The sequence below is a fragment of the Manis javanica genome, chromosome 10 (genome assembly GCF_040802235.1).
Source record: "Manis javanica isolate MJ-LG chromosome 10, MJ_LKY, whole genome shotgun sequence".
Taxonomy (NCBI): Eukaryota; Metazoa; Chordata; class Mammalia; order Pholidota; family Manidae; genus Manis; species Manis javanica.
This window is the reverse complement of record NC_133165.1, coordinates 96,396,272-96,419,260: the sequence shown is the minus strand read 5'-3', so window position 1 is coordinate 96,419,260 and position 22,989 is coordinate 96,396,272. Positions and strand designations below refer to the sequence as shown.

The window sequence follows — 22,989 nt, the reverse complement described above, 5'->3', positions numbered from 1 at the left end:
TGTAATTCTTATACTGAGGAGCTATCTTTTTTGTTCTACATGAAATTAAGGAAAACAGTGCCCTCTAATGAATGAATGTTAAGTGACTATAGTTTTTATGTTGTGGTCAAGTATTATTATCCACCTCCCTTGTGTTTGATCTGAAATGGTTTATAGATTTCAGATTAATCATGTCAGCTGTGTTTTGGTGTCTGTTCTTCATCTACCTTACTAATGGATGGTTTCTTTTAAAGTATGTTAGAAAATTGTTCTCCAGTACTCTAGATTTATGAAGGGGAAGGGTTAGGTTAGTAAGTGGATTGAAAGAAGATGGGAAAAGAAAAATATTCTTCACATGTGTTAGGCTCATATTTTCATGAATAATATATTCTTCATCTAAAAAAATACTTTTTCAAGATAAAATATAAAATTTTAACCTTGTCTTTCTAAAAGCATAAAACTTTTTAAATATTCAGAAGCAATATATATTGAGTAGGGTAATAAAAATAACATAAATTCTTTGAGTAGGAGTTAAGACACAAGTCACAGAATTCGTTTCTGGTGGCCAAAGACATACAGTATACAGTAGGGCTGGTTGGTTCTTCTATAAATTCATGATTATAAACCTCAAATGGACCCTTAGTATTGCTTGACTGCCTTACTGTCTTTCTCTGCTTAACTCTTTCCCTCTCACTCAAATCAAAGGAGATGATCTTTCCCACTACATTATAAAGAAATGAGAAGCCATTAATCAGAACCCCATTATTTTCTGAATAATAAATGTGCAAACTACCTATAACCAAATTCTCATTCAACTGGTTACTTTTTCCTAAACAATGAGTGTTGGATTCCTCATTCATAACTTTGTCAATCCATATACATCATATGCAGTCCTTTCTTATTTCTAAGAATAGGTAGGAAAATAGGGCATCAAGTCCTGATGTCTCTCAGAAATAATAATGTGTTATGGGGTGTGGAAGTGAAGTTCAGAGTTCTAATGACAATTTACCTTCAGCATATTATGTACAGAATTAAGATAGTATCATGATGATGGTAACTAATTTTTTAGGACCAAATTACCAAGTAGAATAGAGATTCTAGTCTCTTCTCTGCCCCCCATATACCTAAGATAGAACACATGTCTATCAGTAACAGTAATTCTCACAAGGAGGGAAATGGGTATTTGAAAAAAAATATCCCTTTGTCCTGTTTCTTCTATACACATACAGTTTTAGAATGGCATCTGTAGAACTTCTGTATGTACTTCATATGTTTTGAAGCTCACTTAGAACTGCATTGCTAGCATATTAATACATCCTCACAACTGTGATACAGTGATTATGTTGCTAGAACCAAAGTAATCCAGAAATCTCTTATAACAATACCACTTACAAGCTACACTGAGTTATAGAGAGGATACTGTAAATTAAAATTTATTTTGAATTTTTTTCTTTTAGTTTTCATGTGCTTATATGGTAGGAGCCATCTGAACAGGAATTTGCTCGGGGTTGCCAAAAAAGCCAAGTATTGCTTGCTTTCTTAGAGCAATGAAGTTTTAGAAAACATTATCATCATTTGTTTGGAAAGCAGAATTATGGAGGTTTTTATATATTAAAACATACTATATATATATAAAGCTTATTGTTCCATTCTGTTAGCTGTCATTTATGTTTCTATGAAACTTTTAAAATATTTTAAATAATCTAAGATGGAACTCAGTCTAGATTGTGAACTCATAAAAGTAGGAATCATATCTGTCTTCTTCATTATATCCCCAGTACTTAGCATTGTGCTTGGTAAATGTTGAATAAATGAGCTTTGTCCTCTGTCCTCTGAATAATTTCTGTAGGAGAGCATGTCAACAAGCTAGTCATTATATCTATTGTTAATCTTGTCATGTTCAGCAGATAAAAATGAAAGCATAATTTTCTAAAAATTCCATTTAAAGATTCAATAATATTTGGATGTAATTAAATCCTTAAGGTTGGAAGTATTGAAATGGGCAGTGAAGTGGATATATTTTGCTCTTTGAATTAGGTTTAGACAGACAGTTCTTTGGTGTAACTGTGTCTTTTGTCTGAATTTTCTGGCTGCCTACATGGGTGAAATAAAGTAATGCTGTTTGTTTTGTAAATTGAGTATTCAAATTTAAATTTGACTTCATAATTATAATACAGTATTTACCTTCTTTTTAAAAAGCAGACTTTCAGCATATTTGAATGATCTCACTAAATTTCATTCTCTAAAGAGTAACTCTATTAATGTTGATTTTTGATGCATCCCTTACAGTTGATTCCTTATACACTTTATGTGATACAGTAATCTCTATAACATTTTTGTCTTAAAATCTTGAATTTGTAATACACTTACTTTTTAAAGCAAACCTCAGTATTTTTGTCATAGCTACCATTGAACCTAAGTGTATTTGATGTTCTAAGGGCTAGTATTCACTTAAGACAAAAGAATAAGAGAACTTCTCAGATCCTAAGAAAGAAAAAGTTCCTAGCTTATAGTCGTATTTTCTACATGCTTCTCTATTTGTTACACATGTTTTTTTTAAATTAATTTTTCAGGGACATTCATTTCTTTCATCGTGTCTTCCATTTATTCTCCATAAAGTTCTTTTTCCTTTGTAAAAGATGTGCCACAAGGCTTAAAATTCATGGCAAAAGTGTTATAGTTCTATATTTGTGAATTTAAGCACCTGAATTCCAGAGATAGGTGTAAGAAAAACACATTCTATCATAGTTTATGTGAACTTGGCAATTTGTCTTTTTTTGAAGTAAGTTATTTAAGATCATTTGTTAATGGACCATTAAGAAACACACACACAAAGTAAAAGATTATTCAGATTCAGGCTCTCATGTACCAGATAATGGGCTGTTTGCCACATTTTCCATAGAAAAGTTAAAAGCTCCATTTGTATTTGGAAAGTGTCTATTGTAGTTTTGCTTTATTATAATGCACAGTTGTTGATATTAAAAAGCAAAGACTTAATATCTCTGAATTATATATAAGATAATACATGGGCGGATGGTGTTTGATGATTCCAAAACCTTATTTTCAAATTTAAAGAATATATATATATATATAAAAAATTCTTAAAGAGGGCAAAAAGAAAAAAATTTTCAGTCATTCAATAATATCAACTCTGACAAAGTTTTTATTAGTGTAGTGAAACTTTTAACATCATATATATATCATTGTAACAAAAGAATATAAACAATTCCTTTGAGGGGCCTTCTGGCCATTCAACTTTGGGCAGTTTATCCTGTTATTCAAAGTGGTAAATGATGTTAAGTCGAATCATCAAGTATCATTTTTATTTCATTCAGCACCTCCAGAAAAAAAATGCATATTTGAGGCTCTGTAATTTGACTAAAACATAGTATTTAATGATCCAGCATTATTTATACACCTTTGAGAGTTGAGGTTACCCATAAAAGAACCTTACAGTTGTACCTTGAACAACACAGGGATTGGGGGCCCTTCCCCCTATGCAGCCAAAAGTCTGCATTATAACTTGAATCCCCAAAAACTTAATTACTAATAGCATACTATTGACTAGAAGGTTTACAGATGGCATAAACAGTCAATTAACATATATTTTGTGTTATATGTATTATATACTGTATCTTTACAATAAACTAAGCTAGAGAAACTTTCTAAATTGTTGCCCATCCCCCCCAAAATTTTCCAATATACATAATGCAAAAAATCTGGGTAAAAGTGGATCTGTGCAGCTCAAACCCATTTTGCTCAAGGGTCAACTGTATTTTCTTTCACTAGCTCTTTATTTAAAGGCATTAGCACCACTCTTAAATGAGAAGAGAATCTTTAGATTATTTTAATATTTTAAGCAATTTAAAGAAAAATCTTATTTTCCTTTTCTGTTCATTAATTTTTTTTCTATTTCTGCTCTCTTAATCCCTAAGTTCCTATTTCTATATATTTTTCTTTCATCCTAAATCTTTTGTGTAAAGATTTTTTTGTTGTTTTTTTATTCTTAGTTTTAATATATTCAATTTCCATTATTCATTTGGGTGCATTCCATTTACCTCATTTATTAACTCCATTCAAAACAGGCAAACAAAACAAGCTCAAAGTTTAAAAGCAGTGGTATTGAGAACTCACTTTTAAAGCTACTTTTTTGGGTGGGGTACAGATTTAGACTTATATTGCTACTTCTTCAGCCATTTCCTGACCCATATAATAGGGTGCAACTTGCAGATGTCTTTTTCATTCTACTTTGATTGGAAAATAGCAATCAAGTGGAAAACTACCTGAAACAAGTAGTATTTTGTTGTTTGTAGGCCTTCCTAGGGAACACAAACTTTGGTGAAGGAAAATACATAGGAAAATTATTTTTCAGTTTTGTTAAAACAAAAATCATGTAGTTATCTTTATAAAATTATTTAGTACCTTAAAATGTGGGTCTTAAAACAAAACTTTTTATAGCTGAATGTTAACTGATCTATTTAAAAGTTGGATTGACAAGTTCAATTGTGAACTTTGATGTTTTTGAACCTTTGAATGTTCCAACATTGGGTATACTTTAAAACTTGGAAGATGTTCGACTATTTAATTGTAATCAGATTTATAATCCAAGACACTTGAGAGCAGGAGAGTTTCAGAAATTGAGGAAGAGATGAATAAAAATTTAAGGGTACTAAGTTTATAATTGTTTGCTTTCAGTCAGAAATTGGATTTGGGAAAATGGAAACCTACATCAAATTAGAAAAGCTTGGAGAGGTAAGTAAGTATTTAAAAAATGTAAGACTTTTTTTCTTGTTCATCATCTCAACTCTACTAATTTACAATTTTTGCCAACCTGGAAAAAAAAATGTGAGCACTATTGTCTGAAAGATTGTATCTTGTTCTGAAAAAACAGCAGAATGTTAGAATGCAAAAACCCTCCTATTTTCAAATTATGCTACCAGTTTGAAAAGAAATGACTTTTTAAAATAGTTTTGTAATCTTTTATTGAAGCACAAAATACTGTGCTTTTTTGGTAACAAAATAAGCATCTATTTGTTAGTTAGCCTCCTGGCAATCTGCTGTCTGTGCTGTCATGTGGGAAGCTGTATGTGTTCAAACCTATGAAATATCAAAATACTGTCTTTAAAGATAAAGACATCTGTCATTGAAGATTAAGGAAATTCTAGGCTACTAAGACCTTGGTTTTCTTGATCTTGGTACTATTGCTGATTAATTTTGAAATGGTCTACTTCCCAAGGTAAGAAAGAACAAAGATAATAACAGAGTTTTAAGGGAAGACTTAAGGGAGTTTAAGGGCTTTCTTGGTAATGATAGCAATCTCCTGAAGAATATATTTGTTTTTTTAGAGGAGAGTTAATATATAAAAATTCTGGTAAGTCTGAGAACAGGTAAATTTTTTCTAATTTAACAATGTGTTAGTTATAGTTTCAGTTTTCAGTTAATATGCTCAATTAGTTTCTTTAATCTCCACATACCATTGCAGGTAAAATATCTTTAATTCTTAAGCAATTGTTCCAATTACCAATCTGATACGATGCACAAAAAGTAAGTCTAATATTCTCCCTATGCTTTCATACTTTTGAGGCCCTCTCAAATAGGATTATGAGAGTATGGAAGCTGTGCATATGAAACTGAAAGTTCTCTCAGCTATGAGAAAACCAAGACTAAGTGGAGTTTCCTTGCATGATGGAATTTAACATAGCTTAAAAATCAGAAATTTAGTCAGGGCTCTTTATTTATAGATGTTATCCAATAGACTCTCATGAGACTTTTGGTGTGTCTTTCAAAAATGTATTTTATAGGGTACATATGCAACAGTATATAAAGGAAGGAGTAAATTGACAGAGAATTTGGTGGCATTAAAGGAGATACGGTTGGAACATGAAGAAGGTGCGCCCTGCACAGCTATAAGAGAAGGTATAGTTTGATCTTGTGTGAGGAAAATGTATTACAGAATTTCTACAGAACATTTTTAAGCTGTGTTATAAGAGTTGGTTTTTCTTCAGTTAAAAGAACTCAGATATAGAAATAAAAGATGAAGAAAGATATATTTAGACCTTCAAAAAGCTAATATCTAAGCTGAAATTGACATATTCAACAGAGAGGAATTAGTTAACTATACTATTGTATAGCTTACAATGAAATACTGTGAAGTCATTAAAAATCATTGTCATGAACAAATATTTGACATTGGGAAATGTTATGTGGGGGAAAAGCTGACTATAAATTATTATATACAGAATGTAAATATATTTATATCATGATACAATTTTTTTAACACGATAGATTATCCAGAAATGGTTTGAGGTAACGGGCTAGCAATTTGGAAGGAAAGAAGGTACCTTGCATTTTATATCTGAATTAATCTTAGAAGTCTTAATAAGTTAACATTTGAGAAAAAAAACAAGATGTGATGGAGAGCATCATTGTAATATTGGGGACAATTTTAAGTTTTTCTAAAAAAAGAAAAAAATCAATTCTATTAAATTTCTACTACAAAATCCCCTGGTGAGTTATTGTTTTAAACTTAAGAGACTCTTAGACTCAGTTCATATTAAACTTTCCAGTTTCTATAAAGACTGTCTACCACAGACTTAAATAATTGCCTTTGTTTTCTGTTTTGCAGTTTCACTATTAAAGGATCTAAAACATGCAAATATAGTAACATTACATGACATTGTTCACACAGATAAATCTTTGACTCTGGTCTTTGAATATCTGGTAAGCATTTAATAAAAATTCAGTATTTTTGCCGTAATGAAACATAGCAACTTGGATTTTTTAACAGGGACATTTTTGTTTAGTTACTGGTGTTTTACTAAATTATGTGTAGTGCATTCAATATCTTTCTTCAAAAAGCAACTTACTTTTAAAAATTAAATGCTATTAAGTAAATTAGCCATGCCTTCTGAGAAGTATGTATCACGTAGTAAATTGCTGTATTTTTTTCAGGATAAGGACTTAAAACAGTACATGGATGACTGTGGAAACATCATGAGTATGCACAATGTTAAGGTATCTTTTAGTGTGGCATTTTAAATTTTGTTTAAAGCAGAGGCAAACACTAAGCATAGGTGCACTACATTACATAATGAAATATACCAGCCTCATATTAACTAATTCTGCCTTAGAATTTTTTATTTGGCATTTTAAATAGGCTGTTGTCCTCTGAACATACTTACTCAGAAGTTCTGTTTACTACATTATTGCGTTTCTGAGGATCAGACCTTTATGTAGAGCTGCTGCATTATAAGTCTTAAAAAATACTTTGATATTTTGTTTCACATTGTAACACTGATTCTCCTAGATAGATATAGAATATATTTACAGATTTATTCTGCTTGAAACAAAAAGAAAACCCACGAGTCTATTATATCAAAATCCAAATGTTTAAAATAAATACAAATGATCAGTGTATTCTGTAAAATGCTTCCTATAAATGGCAAACTCCCCTAACGTATTTCAAGTGGATTTAATTACAAAACAACTTTTCAAATTACTAATTAATGAGTTAAGGCCAGGAACATGCCATGGGTATTATGATTCTAGGCTGGAAATACAAATCTACACTGTCAGGAGGAAAAGTAGGATAATTGTTATATTTTCTTTTCTGTATATCTAAAGATGCAAGTAGTGCCAGAAAAATTTGGCATAATAATTGGTACGAGATCACACCAAAAACTAAAATAAAAATAAAATCAAATAAAAACATTTGACAAGTTGTGTTCTTACAGTAGGTTTCTTTGACCTGAGTGGTGTACTCCAAATTTAGCAAAGATTTATTTATCGAAACTTAGTCAACGGTTTATGGCTGTCCCAGCTGTGTGTTTGAGATAGTTCCAATTCTGTAGATAGTAACTATAAACTTACATATATATTTTGAAATAGTGAATTTGGTGGACATAAAGGAAAGCCAATTTCTTTTACTAAAAGACAGCTCAGAATATATGTATAGCACATTGCTAAAAATTTAGAATAGGGCTTTAAGTCTATTTCCATATACATCCTATGAGAATAGTGTTCATATTTTACATTTTGTTTTGCAAGGTGTTGTGAATCTCATTTGCATATATTTCTGTTTGGGTTTCTATTTTGTTTTTCCTGCTTTCCTATTGGAAATAATTTGGAAAGAAAATAAAGTCCTTAATTATCATAATATGACAAAGATTTGACAAGTTTTTTTTCCTTCAAGCCCAGTGTACATGGCTGGCTTAAGTTGTTAAGTATTTTATTCTTTGTTCTTTTAGCCCTTATATTTTCTGAACAAAAAGTAATAGGAATATATGGAAATAGTAATTTTAGAGTTTTAAAACATTAAATATATAGAGTATAGAAAGTGCTGCTTAGAATTTCTTCAGGCCTATTGTTGACCTGCTACCTTGGCTTATTCCCACTGTTCTAATGCTCTCTTTTTCACCTTAGCAAACCGAGGGTACACTCTTAAATTATCTGTAATTGAGGCTTTTTTGTTAGCCCCAAAGAATCAAAGATTTTCTGTGTTTCACATCCCTTTTTCCACCAAAATCTACAACAAAAAGTCTACCTTTAGCCTTACAGAGATTGCTTATTTCAGAGAGTCATTTGGAGCTTTACAGTGCTTAATTCCCTTTTCTGAATCATAGCAGAATTTGAAGGCTGAGTAGGAGGTGCTGAAAGTAAAGTACCCAGGAGGTGGATGATAGAAGCTGGTTTCAAGGTTATTTTTATAGCACATAATTTGCTAGAGCCATGCAGCTCCATTCTCTCTGACACCTCAGAAGTTTCATGAAACCACCAATTCCAGTGCCTTATTTTAGGGACACTGCTAGATCAGGTTCTTTTTTTTTGATAGGGGAGGATGTAAAGGTTGGTTGTTTTGGCAAGAATTTCACGATCAAAATGTAAGCCTCTATGAGGATGTGTTTATTTTCACATTTTTTATAACAATTGAACCATTACACTATAACAGAGTTTCATTTCACCTTATTTTCAGTATTTTCATAAATATTGTCAGACTTAAAAAAATAGGTAGATGCTTCAAATAGAAAAGTAAATTTGAAATTCAGAAAAAAAGTGTATAAGGAAAAGGCTTTGTGCTTAAGAATGTAGTTCCTTTTTTAGCCTTTGACTACTCTAGGTCACTTGATTTTCTGTTTACCGTAATTTGCATTTATACCAAAGTTATGTCTCATTATCTGTAAGACTAATTTCTATTTATTTGTTTCTGTAGCTGTTTTTATACCAAATTCTACGTGGTTTGGCATATTGCCACAGAAGAAAGGTATTGCACCGAGACTTGAAACCACAGAACCTCCTCATTAATGAAAAAGGAGAATTAAAGCTAGCAGATTTTGGTAAGGAATGTATGAGATATTTATAAGTAGTTCCAGGTGGTTACCTTTAAGACAGCAGTTGTTGACATCGTATGATTGCTTTTATGTGGGTTTGGAAATTTTCCCTATAGCCCATGGATGTAAGATATTTGACAAAACTTTGGTGGGTGAGTTATGTTCATGAGTGCTAAAAGGCACTGGTTCTCAGGTGTGGTCCTGAGATATATTATCAAAATTATATTAGATGTTACTTTCTTTTTTCATTTTGTTAATATTTGTACTAGTGATCTAAAAGCAATAAGGGTTAGTAAAGCCTGTAGTGCCCTAGTATAAAATCAAGGCCATATACTTAGTAATCATTGTATTCTTCACCATTATATACTTGTAGGAAAAAATTGTCAGTTACACTTAAAAATAAAGTATTTGATGAAGCAGTAAAATTTATTAAATTTAATTAAATCTCCATATTTGAATACATGTCTTTTCACTATTTTGTGTAATGAAACAGGAAGTATACATAAAATGCATTTGCTGCATCCAGAAATCCTGTGTTTATCTCAATGAAAAGTTGCTTGTGTGATTGAGTGGTAACTGAACTAGTACTTTTTTTCAAGGAACATCATTTTTACTGGAAAAAAATGTCCAACAGACAAACTGGGGTTACTCAGATCTAGGTATTTGGCAGACTTTTCTTGAAAATAAATTATTTCAAGGAAAACAACTGGAAGTACCCCTTGCCAAGAGTAAAATTTGAGTTTTCAAGCAAAAATTGGACTTGGAAATTTGGATCTGCCACTTGGAGCTTGGTATTGATAGCCTCCTGATACTTAAAGACTTTTCTAATGAAATCAGTGGTGACATTAACAAATTTGGGTTTTTTTTGATATTCTGAAGAAATGTGTAAACATTTAAAATATATGTATAACTCAGGGAACCAGTATTTTTCAAATGACTGATAAATGATATTACAGAATCATGCATCGATATAAGATGCCTTTAAAGTAGTATCTAAACCAATGAATTTCAATGTAACAAGAGTACAAAAAGTTCATTGATAAAATTCAGTTACTACATAATCTTTAGGAAACTAAATGTTTTCTAATTTTGTTGTATCAAAAAAGAGTATCTGTAATTATCAGAAAAGGCTATTGAAATGCTCTTACTCTCTCCAACTTCATATCTGTGTGAGATCTGAATCTCTTCATATACTACAAAGCAATATATCACAACAGATTGAATGCAAAAGCAGATGAGAATACAATTGTCTTCTATTAAAAGACTATAAAAATATAAAACAAGGCTTTTTGTAGTTTTTATTTTGTTTTAGAAAAATATTTTTCATAAAAATGTTCATGTTAATATGAATGGTATTTTTAATAAGTAATTTTTTTTCAGTTTTTCTAATATGGTAAATAATCAATAAATATAATCTGTATTAAAAAAGCACTTTGGGTCCTCAATAATTTTAAGAATATAAAAGGGGGCCTGAGACTGAAAAGTTTAAATGCCATTAACGAAAGGGGTTCGTTCCTTTAATATCCCTGCCACTATGACTTTGTAATTTATATTCTTAATAATTTAATTTGTAGCTGTTGACCTAATCTAATTTTTAGGGATTAGAACATAAAATGAAATTACATGTTCTTTTTGCTTCTAGCAAGTAAACTTTTTTATATTAAAGGAACTTTGTACAGTTGCTTTGATTTTTTTTTTTAAATATTCTACATTCTGAGAGTTTGAGTAATTTAATAGAACTTAGTTTAAAAAGTCCATGCAATTTTCCATAATTGGCATTGGTCATTTTTCATAAGTGAATGTAGCAGTTTTGCTTTTGGAGTATTCAATTAAAATTCAGATTAAAAATTGTTATTAAGTAATGAATTTATTGTGGAAATTCTTACGCTTTTGCTTATTTAACACTTCACCATTTGTTTGAAAGGTAAGTTGTTATTTGTATTTCCTTACTTAAAAAGGAAATGGTTAGGTCATATGTATTTAAAGAAGAAATTAATGTTATTGCATATGATTACATAGATTATACAATCTGTTGGGCATAGTCTCTGGTATTTTCCTTGTAATTATTTTCTCTTTGTCTTTTTTGCCAAGCTCCATTTACTGCTCCTTATTCTTTAATCCCAAAATGAATGGCAATGATAAAGAAACCCTGTTAGGCTATTAGGAATTCAAAAAGAATGGCAAGGATCATCAAAAATCTACTTTTTTGAGAAGTGGTAAAAACAACACTCTCTCTTGCCAGTGAGGTAAAGTTCGGAACTCGTGCCTATATCTGGATAATAAGTAAATTCCATATTAAATTGGCAAAGGAATGGCGTGTGTTTTATGTCATAAACAGCAATTACTAATATCCAAAGACAGTGGGATCCATCTTATTTAAAATTATCCGCATAACTTAAAACTTAGAAAGTATACAACAGCAATGTAATTTATTCCAAAGACACTTTGTCTGAATGGATTGCTGCAAGGAAGTTGTTTTGAGAGAATAACTGCTTTAAAATTTGCTTCTAACCTCTGGAACTAATTTTTATCTCCCCATAGACCAACAAGAAATTCTGATTATGCCATGAGATAGTATAATCAACTTTGTCTCTGTTGCTTTCAGTTATTATTATTTTTTTTTATTGGTTGCCTAGTAAATATACTTAGGACGGTAAGGGAAGGTCATGTAATTTTGAATATTTTACGGTAAATTGTTCTTGATCCCTATAAAAAGTTCTGCCCCTTTTCCTATGATTGATAAAATTCAGCTCTAGAAAGTACTGATGCAGACAGACATTTTCATTAATACTAGAAAATGGCCTGTATAATAATAGCATTTCACATTTAATTAATTTGGCTTGGAAGAGAGTTTCTTTCATCTCATGCCAATACTGAAATTCTAGTTGTGAATCAGGAGCTTGTTTAAACAAGTACCCTAGTTCAGAATTCTCTCAGGATCAAGAGTGTAAGGTACTAAGGAAAGTGTAACTGGCAATTGGTTGATGCTAGGTTGTAGGATAAGCAAACTTGGAGCCTTATCCTTTGCCCCCATTTAACCCCCATATTACTGAGGAAGAGAGAGCAGAAAACTGCCCGTATCTTTCTAATTACTAAAAATGGTAGGAAAATAATTTGTTGAGCTTAATTTACCAAGTTGAGATGGTAGAATAAAACTTCGATTAAATAAGACAGTGCCATTATTGTTACAGTCACACACTTTAGTCATTTTACTAAACAAAAATAGTATATAAGTGCTGCCTAATAATTTAAATTTCATTTCATTTGAGTGACTTTATCCAGTTTAATAAAGTATTATCCTTCTATAATATTTTTCTTTAATATTTTAATAAAAAATATATAGTTATATATAACCAAAATCACATCCTAAAAAATGAATTATTTTTATTTGCAATAAACTATGTTAAAATAAGTTTATATTTCTTCAGATATCTTTTAAAGTTGCTGCTTCTTCAGGTGATGAGAAGTTGGAGGCCTGGAAGTAGTAAAAACAACTCTCTCATGCTAGTGAGATAAAGTTGGGAACTCATGCCTATTTCTGGATAAGAAGTGAATTCCAAAGGAATGGCATATGTTTTATGTCAGAAACAGCAATTACTAATATCCAAAGGCAGTGGAATCCATCTTATTTAAAATTATCCATATAACTTAAAAATTAGAAAGTATACAATAGCAATGTAATTTATTCCAAGGAAACTTTCTCTAAATAGATAGCTGCAAGGAAGTTGTTTATACAACTAAACAGGATCATGGACTAACAGCTTCATGTTTTTTTGATAAGAATTGGTATGGCAAATGAAAGTAGAGATCAGGTTAAAAGATGACAAAAGCCTGTAGCTGTAAGAAGTAAAATTAACTCAGTGTCATTGGCCTATTTTGCATTAATTTAAGTTCAGCTAGGATATAGTTTTGTCATCATGATTCATGGACAGAAGGAAGATATCTTAAATTAATCTAGACACTGTACCAGGTGCATTCATATGCATTGAAGTAAGCACAGTTTCTGATAGTGGAATAATTTAGCTTAGTTACATGAGGATTTGCTGGCCCAGGACTTTGCACGATCAGAAAAATTCATAAAACTAATTCTTGTGACTGGAGTCACGGTGAGAATATGGGCTGGGAAATCAATTTTGACTATTTCCTAATTGTTTTCTTTTTCCTATGAAGGACTAGCCAGAGCCAAGTCAGTTCCCACAAAGACATACTCAAATGAAGTTGTCACGCTGTGGTACCGGCCTCCTGATGTGCTTCTCGGTTCCTCAGAGTACTCAACACAGATTGATATGTGGTAAATATATGCAGATGTTATTGCCAGTGTAATTTTGAAAGAATATAGCCATTAACAAAGAGCATACTGATAAATATTTAACTTTTAAGGACATGATATTTTAAAGAGCCACAATATAAGCAATGATTGAGAGTTCAGGCATTTGAGTAAGATCACCTAGGCTTAAAATACCACTTCTACCACCGTAACTACATTAATATCCTTACTCAAAGTACTGGTGTATGCCTCAGTTTCCTCATTTAAGAAAGTGGCGATAGTAACAATGACTACTATAAATTATATAACCATGTAACTACTATATAACTATAGTAAGTAGATCATGTTAAGACCAAAGGAGCTAATATATATAAAGCCCTTAGAAGAGTATCTGTTATGTAGTAATTTGAAACAAAATTATTATTTTTGTCATTATTTTAATATTCACTAAAATCCACTTGCTTTAAGTTGATTGAAATGAAAATATTATGGCCAACTTCCTCACATACCACTTTGATCATGACACTCCTATACTCAAACACCTTTGCTACTTCCCCATTCATTACCTGTAGAATGAGGTACACTTTAATCTGATACTTAATGATCTCCATAAAATGTTTCTAAATTATCTTTTCAACTTATTTCAGACTCTTCCTCTACACATTGTTCCCTTTTAACTAAATGGGCTACTCACTAAATTGTGGTAAAATACACATAACAAAATTTATCATTTTAACAAATTTTGAGTGTATAATTCTCTGACATTAAGTATATTCACATTGTTGTGCAACCATCACCACTATCCATCTCCAGAACCTTTTCATCTTGGAAAACTGAAACTCCATACCCACTAAAACAGCTCCCCATTTCCCCCTTCCTCCAGCCTCTGGCAACCATCATTCCACTTTTTGTCTCTCTCAGTTTTACTTTTCTAAGTACTTCATATTAGTGGAATCATACAGTATTTGTCCTTTTGTGACTGTATTATTTCACTTAGTGTAAATGTCTTCAAGGTTTTTCCATGTTGTAGATAGGTACTTGACTTTTCTATGTGTCAGATTTTTCTTCATTTTTGAGGGTGAATAATCATTTTATTTGTATGCTACATTTTGTTGTTCCATTCATCTGTCAGTGGACACTTGGGTTACTTCTACCTTTTGACTGTCGTGAATAATGCTGCCATGGAGATGGGTGTACAAATATCTCTCTGAGACCATGCTTTGAATTCTTTTGGGTGTACAGTAATGAGTGGAATTGCTGAATGATATGGTAATTTTATTTTAAATTATTTTGAGGGACTGCCATACTGCTTTCCATAGTGGTTTCATCATTATACTTTCTATATAACATAGTATGTAAAATTAAATTTTATATACAATTGCTAGATTGTGAGTCCTTGAATGGAAGAGACTCTGTCTTATACATGTATTCACAAAGATCCTAGAAGACAGCATCCATTATCTGAGCCTCCATACATTTCTCTTCCTTCTTTTACATACACACATTCACATGCTCCTCACCCTGCACCTATGTGTTCCCCCTCTGCTTCCTGCATAAAAAGATCTTGAATAATTTGCTTCTCCCTAGCCCTGCTACCCACTACCTAACACATAGTAAGCATTAAATCACAATTAGCTGTTGTTTGTGTTACTCTTTAAGGATCATGCAAAGGAGAGCTGGACATTTTATGTTGAAAAAATGGAGTACAGCAATATGGAAGTTGAGGCAGTAGGATAAATACTAGCAAATTAGTTTAGTTGGACTGGAGATTTTCTGGCAGGTTAGTGTAAAATTCTCCAGAGAGGCACTCTTAAAGAAAAGATTCTTGTGTTTCAGTAATATATAAATGGATCACTCATTTTTTTTTTGCTTGTTTTTTGTTTTTTATGATATATTTTAAAGGGGTGTTGGTTGCATTTTCTTTGAAATGGCTTCTGGAAGACCTCTGTTTCCAGGATCAACTGTGGAAGATGAACTGCACTTAATTTTCCGACTGCTAGGTATCAGAAGAAATCTTTTCCCAATGATTTGTTACTTACAGTTGATCAGCTAGAATACATTGTATCTTTAAAAAATATATTTAAAAAGTTGATACTGAGACTAACATAAATAGCTGGTATAAATTATGATCAGCATAATTATGATAAAGATACATCTTTCTAGGTGACTTTACTGAGTTCTGAGATCTACCTTTGCAATAAAGATTTTTATGGAAGAAACAGAGAAGAGAAATATTATTGAAAATTGACCTTAAGTATGTTACTCGTAAATATTTCTAGCTTATGTGCAAATTAGGCATCATCATTTTTATGGCATCATTGCATAGTCAAAAAGAAGTCCCTATGTTTACAATTTCCATCATTTCCATTCCAGTGAAAATAGTTAAATTAATTACTAAATGTAAATTGTTCTTCTTTAAGACACTTTCTTAGTCTGCCTATTTTGTATCTATTTGCCTATATAAAAATCTTTATATAATTTTTTTAAATTCAGGAACTCCATCTCAGGAAACTTGGCCAGGTGTTTCTTCAAATGATGAATTCAAGAACTACAACTTTCCAAAATATAAACCACAGCCTCTGATTAACCATGCTCCCAGGTATTTTTTTTGTTTGTTTCTTTAAGGGAAAGGGGGAAACCCACATGATTCTTATCAATCTCTTGAAGCATTAGCCACTGTAAAGATTCAGGAAAAAATATATAATATACATAAAAAATTTTTAAGTATTTAGGAGCTATTTTAATTGAATTTCTTCCTTCCTATGTCAGATTAATTTTGTAATTCAATGACCAAGAATCACCAAGTCACAGAATTGAGCTGTAAACAAAATGAGTACAGAAAATATTTATTAGAATTCTAGAGTTCATGTAGATTGTTTCCTTTCCCAGAAAATAATACATGATTAATGCCTTATTCAATACCATGAAGATCATGATGAAACTTCTGTTTTGCTTCCTACAGAATTATTCTATATTTTTGTACAAAAACCTGAGGAAGTATCAAGTAAAATCTTGGCTCTGACACAAGATAACCAATTGATATTTTGGGCAATGTGATGACATGATTTGTATTTGAGGAATATAAATTCTTTCTTACTCCTTACTGATTAAATCAGTTTCTTCTCAGACCTACACCCAAATCCATCTAAGACTCCTGATAAAATTTGGGTCAGAACATTATTACTTAAGGAATGTATTACATTTTCAGTAAATAACATAGAATAACTAGACCCTTTAACTGTGTTTTTCCTTCTTTCCTTAAAAAAAAATCAAAATAAAAAGGGCATCAAGATACCAAATAAGGCCAATGTCTGTTAAATCAAAAGCCATTCACATTGCTCACAACATAACACACTCCCTCTAGTTATGTTTATTCTCAAGGTAGGGAAGAATAGCAAAAATGGTTCTGATAACCAAAAATATTTTTAAAGTATTTATATGAACTAATGTTCTTGTTACTATAGCAACTAATAACATTCTGAGAGGATTTAGAAAGAATGATATTATGTGCTGGACTTTGTGTGTCTCTCCCACATAACATAAATACCATTTTTGTCATTTATATATGACTTCCTGTTACAATGTCCAGTGTAGAAGGTAAGGTCTTTGGTAAAGCGGATTCTTCATGACCTTAGCACTCAGCTTGTCTGTGCCCAAGGAGCTTTGGATACTTGGTGGAATGGCAAATTACAAAGGATTAGGAGAGTTGAGAATGGCTAGGCCACAGCATTCCCAGTACCCACAATGATCACTTGGGGAAATATTTCCTTATTCATATTTGTGTTTTTGCCAATGAAGGGCAGTGCAGGTAGAACCTGTGATTTCTGATCAAGATATTACCCCATTAAGATAATCCTTAAGCCCTCTACTCCCCATTACATTAATTTTACCACTATAATTATCTTTATCGACTGCATCATTGGTTTTGTAGCCCTATTTAAACTGGACTTGATAACTTCTAGTACCAATGCTCAGCAGAATACACTGTAAAAATTTGTTGAATGACTCATCTCTGTTTTTGTTTTGAACCCCAGTGATAAATTGTGGGGTTGTCTCTTTGTTTTTACCTATGTAATAGGAAATGATACTTTTGTACTCTTGCCTTCAGTGGAACACTGTGAAACTGATGCAATTCACTCAAGCTTTCCCAGTGATAGAGATTACTTTGTTTTGAGACAGAATGGTGATTTTTAAAAATTCTATAATTTGTTTTTAAATATTAAAAATTTGAATTGAAGCTGGTTCTTTATGATTTCTTAAACAAGTGGCAAGGTAAGTTTTTAAGGATAAAACAGGTTTGAATCTATATGAAAGCAACAAGATTGGTGATTTTATGGCACTTAAATTTGTCAAATTAAAACACTTGGAAAATAGTTTTGTTTGAAAAATTGCTTGCTGTCAGCTAAGATAAGTTAATAAATTGACACTTGTTTTTTGTTGTTTCTAGGTTAGACTCTGAAGGAATTGAGTTGATAACAAAATTTCTTCAGGTAAGCTACATCTTATTTTGTTATTGTTCAATAGGTTGTTAACTTCTCTAAACCTTAGTTTCTTCATCTGTAGAATGGGATCATTAATTCTTCCCTCAAATATTTGTCATGACAGTTAAATAAGATTAATTATGTTAGTGTCTAGTATGCATAAAGTATATGCTTAAATTCTTTTAAAATTATGGTTTCTCTTAATGTGTCTGGATTGCTCATTGTGTCCTAGAAAAGTTTGAGGTAGTCAGCTGCTGGCATTGATCAGATATATCAAGGCTGTGTTCTCTGCAATGCATGTTCTCTTTCTTTTCCTTAACCTCACTGCCTTCCAGGCTGCCTCACCCCCAAATACCATTCGTATCTTCATTCGTAGCAGGAAGAAGAGCGAGGATAAGTGTTGTGTCAGCCACTTTAGTCCCCCTCTATCTGGAAAGCAAACGCTTTTCACAGAAACCTCTGTAAGGCTTCTTCCTAAGTCTCATTGGCCAGAACATTAATTGTAAGAGGGTCTGGAAACTGGGGAGCAGGATTGTCATAATTGGGTTAAACTTAGAACAGTCACGATTCATGATCTATCTGTTGGAGTTGGAAACATGGACACCTTAGACAAATTTAGGTTATCTCATTAAGGAAGAACGAGAAATGGGAAATTTAATAATGTCTATCATAAGGATATTTGTTGTATTTCCAGTGATCCTTTGGTGTTCATGAAGAAAAACAGCACCAATTTTAAATCACTTAATTTTTTATCACTTCATAAATACAGGGAATCTAAATTTTTCATTCAAATCCAACTTTATCTTGTAAATTTGGAACTGAGATATAATCATTACTACATAATTCAACAGTGATTTAAATTAGAATGTATCTGGAGTACTACCAGTTGGTTCCTTATAGTCATTGTATTAATCGAGATAAAAGTAGCTCTAAATGCTAATCTCTGCCCCCCCATACAGTCCTTTTATAATATTTAGAGAAAAAGTTAATGAAGCATTTCTTTTCTTTTTCACAGTACGAATCTAAGAAAAGGGTTTCAGCAGAAGAGGCCATGAAACATGTATACTTTAGAAGTCTGGGACCAAGAATACATACTTTACCTGAAAGTAAGAGAAATTCTTAAGTGTTTCCTTGTACCCACCCCTTTATTTGTACAGGGTTGGAGACTGGGTGAAATTAGGATTTAGGAAGAGATTGTTGTTGGTGTTTTAAAATTCTAGTCTTTTGTAATTAGATCAGAATTCCTTGGATGGAGCTGTATGTCTTACTTGCCTGTATTTTATTTCTTTTAACACTGAGCACATTGCAACTACTCTGTAAGAAATCAATAGTGCTTAGGTTTGGGTCATTAATGGACTTTAGTGGGAAAATGCCATCCAATGATAGATATTGTCATTAGGCCCAATCTGAATTGTTTTTGATTCAGAATTGTTAAAAATGGATTTCAGGTAAAGAGTAATGAAGCTCAATCAAAACATAAGATTGATTTCTGTTTCAGATATAAAGATGATTTTTCTTAACTATGGTCATTCTGACTTTACTGTCCTCATGACAGTGGTGAGCATATTGTCAGTGACAAAACAGCTGATTTCACATGTATGAAATAGAACTGTTTGATTTTTTTCATAACATTCTTTCTAAAATTCACCTCAATATTTTATTTTAAAATTGGATAAGGTAAGTGGGGAATTGGGAGAATATTTGGGAACTGACCTGCCAAAAGCTTTCATTAATTTCACATTCTTATACTAGACAATATTGATTCATTTGAGGTTTGTTAATTGAAATCTGGAAATCCTTAAGACTTTTCGCTTAGAACTTACTGGATGTTTTTTAATGAATGACTTTCTCTCTGGCAGAGATTGGAAATGAGAAAGATGAATTAAAAGTGTTTTTTAAGATGATATTTACATTTTGCTATTAATACTAAGTTTCATAGCTTGAGGAAGGCAATTATGGTTATACATACCTATTCCTTCTTTTTCTCTAAAAAAATATGAAGATAGTTTGAGGACCTCATGACTTGATACCACCATAAGGAGACAGATAAAAGAATAAAAACCAAGTAATACATTTTGATTAGGTCTCACAATCCCAGTAAGTCCTAGAAATAGACAATCTATATTCTCATAGAAATACATACTCAAAGCATGATTTAAAGCAGAGTTGTGGGAGAATGGTTCTGAAGGGAGATTTATTTTGTTTGGCTTCCCAAAACAGTGGGACAAAAAGGAAAATATTTCAGTAGGGCTATAACCTTGTAAATGTGGTATAAATGTTTCATTTTAAAACACTTTGTCTGTGGTTACTTTGGTTATATCTGTTTTAGTAATGTCAAACCTTTACCTGATCATTTTTGTCTGTGCATTTTAGGTGTATCAATATTCAGTTTGAAAGAGATTCAGTTGCAAAAGGACCCAGGTTTTCGAAATTCTTCTTACCCAGAGACAGGTGTGTTTGTCATAAACCATTTCACATGTCGATCATGAAATTTTGCGTGGAACCAAGTTTTTGATTTATAAATTGATCAGTAAAATTATTGATGTAAATTACAACCAATGTACAGTGCATTCCACAGCTGTGTATGTTTAGCGTTGCACGTACTCACTTTTCTATGATGTGGGCAGCTCAGTATTCTTCAGAAAGAAATCTGACTCAGTCAAGTCAGGGATCCTGAAAGCTGCAGATGACACAAAGACCTTTTACAAGTGGCCTGGCTTGATCACTGCACACGCCATCCCTGGTACCTGAGGCAGAAGACACATCTTGTGCTTCCCTAGTCATCAGGTCATCACTTCGAAGCATAGAAGCTATAGACTGACCCTATCAACAAGAGGGTCATTTAAGACAGTGCTGATCACTCTTACCATGGAATATTAGCTTTTGCTGGTGGGAACATTAGCTTCCTAGAGTCACCAAATACTGTATGTGGGAATAACCTGAAACTTGAACTGCCTCATAAAATGACTTTATATTTTAGGACATGGGAAGAACAGAAGACAGAGCATGCTCTTTTAAGTCTGATAACATGGTTTCAAGCCCAGCCCCCAGCCTTTCTTATCAATCAAGGACTCAGATCTGAAGGCAATTTTTTTCTTTTGGTGGACTTGGAATCTCCGTTTGTCTACACTGTCCTCTTCACAGTGGAGTCTTTTTATTTTAGACCTACAGATTGTTTTTATATTTGTTGTCACAGTGTGACAATTTTTTTGTACAGTTGGTTTTAAGGTCTTCTCTGCCAGTAGAGCCAGTAGGTTACAGCTATTGATATAACTATAGCTGCAATTTTTGTGCAGGACTGAGAAACACAGTGCATTATTTATTGCGGAATCATTGCTGCTAAATAACTACTGTTTATATTTAACACAACAGTTGAATGCCTGAAGAAGTTGCAGTGGCTTTATTATATGTGAATGCAACTGTTTCTCCTCCCGAATTGTTTTACTGCTGCATTTCTTGTTTTAAACTGCATTGTTTCCTGGAATGTAAATTTAGCTTTGCTTAACAGTAAAATAAGTGAGCCATTTTGAACACTCTAAGTTCATGCTATGTAATTTTTTATTGGACATTGGCAAATAGAGTAGCTAAGAAATTGATAAGCACATTATGTTAGGAAAGCATGTGATGCAGAAGTTGATTCAAGCAAGTGAATACCTGACGTTTTGGGGGTCTCACATTAAATTAAAGCACCAAAATTATTTATTTTTACCTTTTCTCATTTTAGAAATATTTACTACATATTATTGGATATTAGTATACTAATACATTTACCTATTTTACATTGTGCTTTTATTTAGTTAAAACTAAACCATAAAAGTTCAGTCAAACATGAGAAGTCTTGTTTTTGTTTTAAATATAATTCTTTTAATAGAAAGGATGAGACTTTATTGGGGAACAATTAATTTCATCTGGGGCCTGTGTATGTGTGTGTTTTAATACATTCACTTGGAATCAGCTGAAAGCTGTAATATGTCTTTGAAATGAGCCATGATAAATACAAATGAGATAAATGAGAACTTAGGGGATTGTTTTAAAGTATTATAGGTATTATCTGTTTACCAGAAATAGTAAATATTACAGTTTTAGTTATGCATCTCTTTGAACATCATCAACACACTTGAGTGTTGGTAACAGTGTTTTAGCATTTGTGTTCACTTTTAAGGACTATTTGTTTAGTGCATCTTACAAACTACAACTCTTAATTGATATATTTTGAAATGGTGGTGTAAATTTTTGGCTTATATATCATGAAAATAGTCATAAATTAATTTTTTTCCTGATTCACTGTAAAACATTCAGGGGTCCTACCATTTCTGTTCAGGAAATCTTGTAGTTTATTGTTATTTAACAGTATTAAGTGGATCTTGTATATTTCATTTTAACTTTATTTGTGAATAGTGATTGTGGCATGTTTGGAGTGTTATTTTAATATTTCATAATACTGAAATTTTAATTTTAAAATTAAAAAAACATTTTTTCTGGAAGAAACAGATTCATGTATAATGGTGAATATTGGACCACTACTGCTTTTCACATTTGTAAATTGGTTTTATGTTAAACCCTGTAGCCTAACAAACTGCTGTTATTTCTAACTGACAGACATGTATTAATATTGTACTTTGAAGGTTATAAATATTATGTGGAAATTCCTCCATTTTGTTTTGAAATTTATAATAACTAAATCTTCATGTTGTTAAAATGTGGTTTTGTTGAGTCACAGTTCTTCTGGGGGGAAAAAGACTGCAGAATGGGGTCATTTTCTTTTATAGGTCTCATTTTTAAGACAATGAAGTCTCACTGTGCCAATAATGATATTTAATTTATATTTGTGCTGGCCATTCATTTAGTAATTGCTATTATAATTTTATGGGATAGCACTCTCAATTTTAAAGTGTCAGATTTTTCATTTCATAGGTTATATATTTGATTTGTTATA

The 22,989-nt window shown here is 31.8% G+C and overlaps 1 protein-coding gene across 6 annotated transcripts in view; it reads left to right on the top strand.

The window, feature by feature from the left end:
* The window catches only part of CDK17 (cyclin dependent kinase 17), a 120,250-nt gene that overhangs the window by 71,773 nt on the left and 25,488 nt on the right, over positions 1–22,989 (top strand). For 3 of the 6 annotated variants that reach the window (XM_073213658.1, XM_073213660.1, XM_073213659.1), the window contains 11 exons: positions 4,675–4,731; positions 5,781–5,895; positions 6,605–6,699; positions 6,931–6,993; positions 9,188–9,311; positions 13,476–13,596; positions 15,475–15,572; positions 16,066–16,171; positions 18,020–18,062; positions 19,069–19,159; positions 20,427–22,702. In XM_073213658.1, coding sequence (XP_073069759.1) covers positions 4,675–4,731; positions 5,781–5,895; positions 6,605–6,699; positions 6,931–6,993; positions 9,188–9,311; positions 13,476–13,596; positions 15,475–15,572; positions 16,066–16,171; positions 18,020–18,062; positions 19,069–19,159; positions 20,427–20,542 — 1,029 coding nt within the window. In that variant the 3' untranslated portion in view covers positions 20,543–22,702. Of the gene's footprint in view, positions 1–4,674; positions 4,732–5,780; positions 5,896–6,604; positions 6,700–6,930; positions 6,994–9,187; positions 9,312–13,475; positions 13,597–15,474; positions 15,573–16,065; positions 16,172–18,019; positions 18,063–19,068; positions 19,160–20,426; positions 22,703–22,989 lie in introns of those variants that run through there. The other 3 variants (XR_012121529.1, XM_073213661.1, XM_017652369.3) reach the window with 2 other exon arrangements.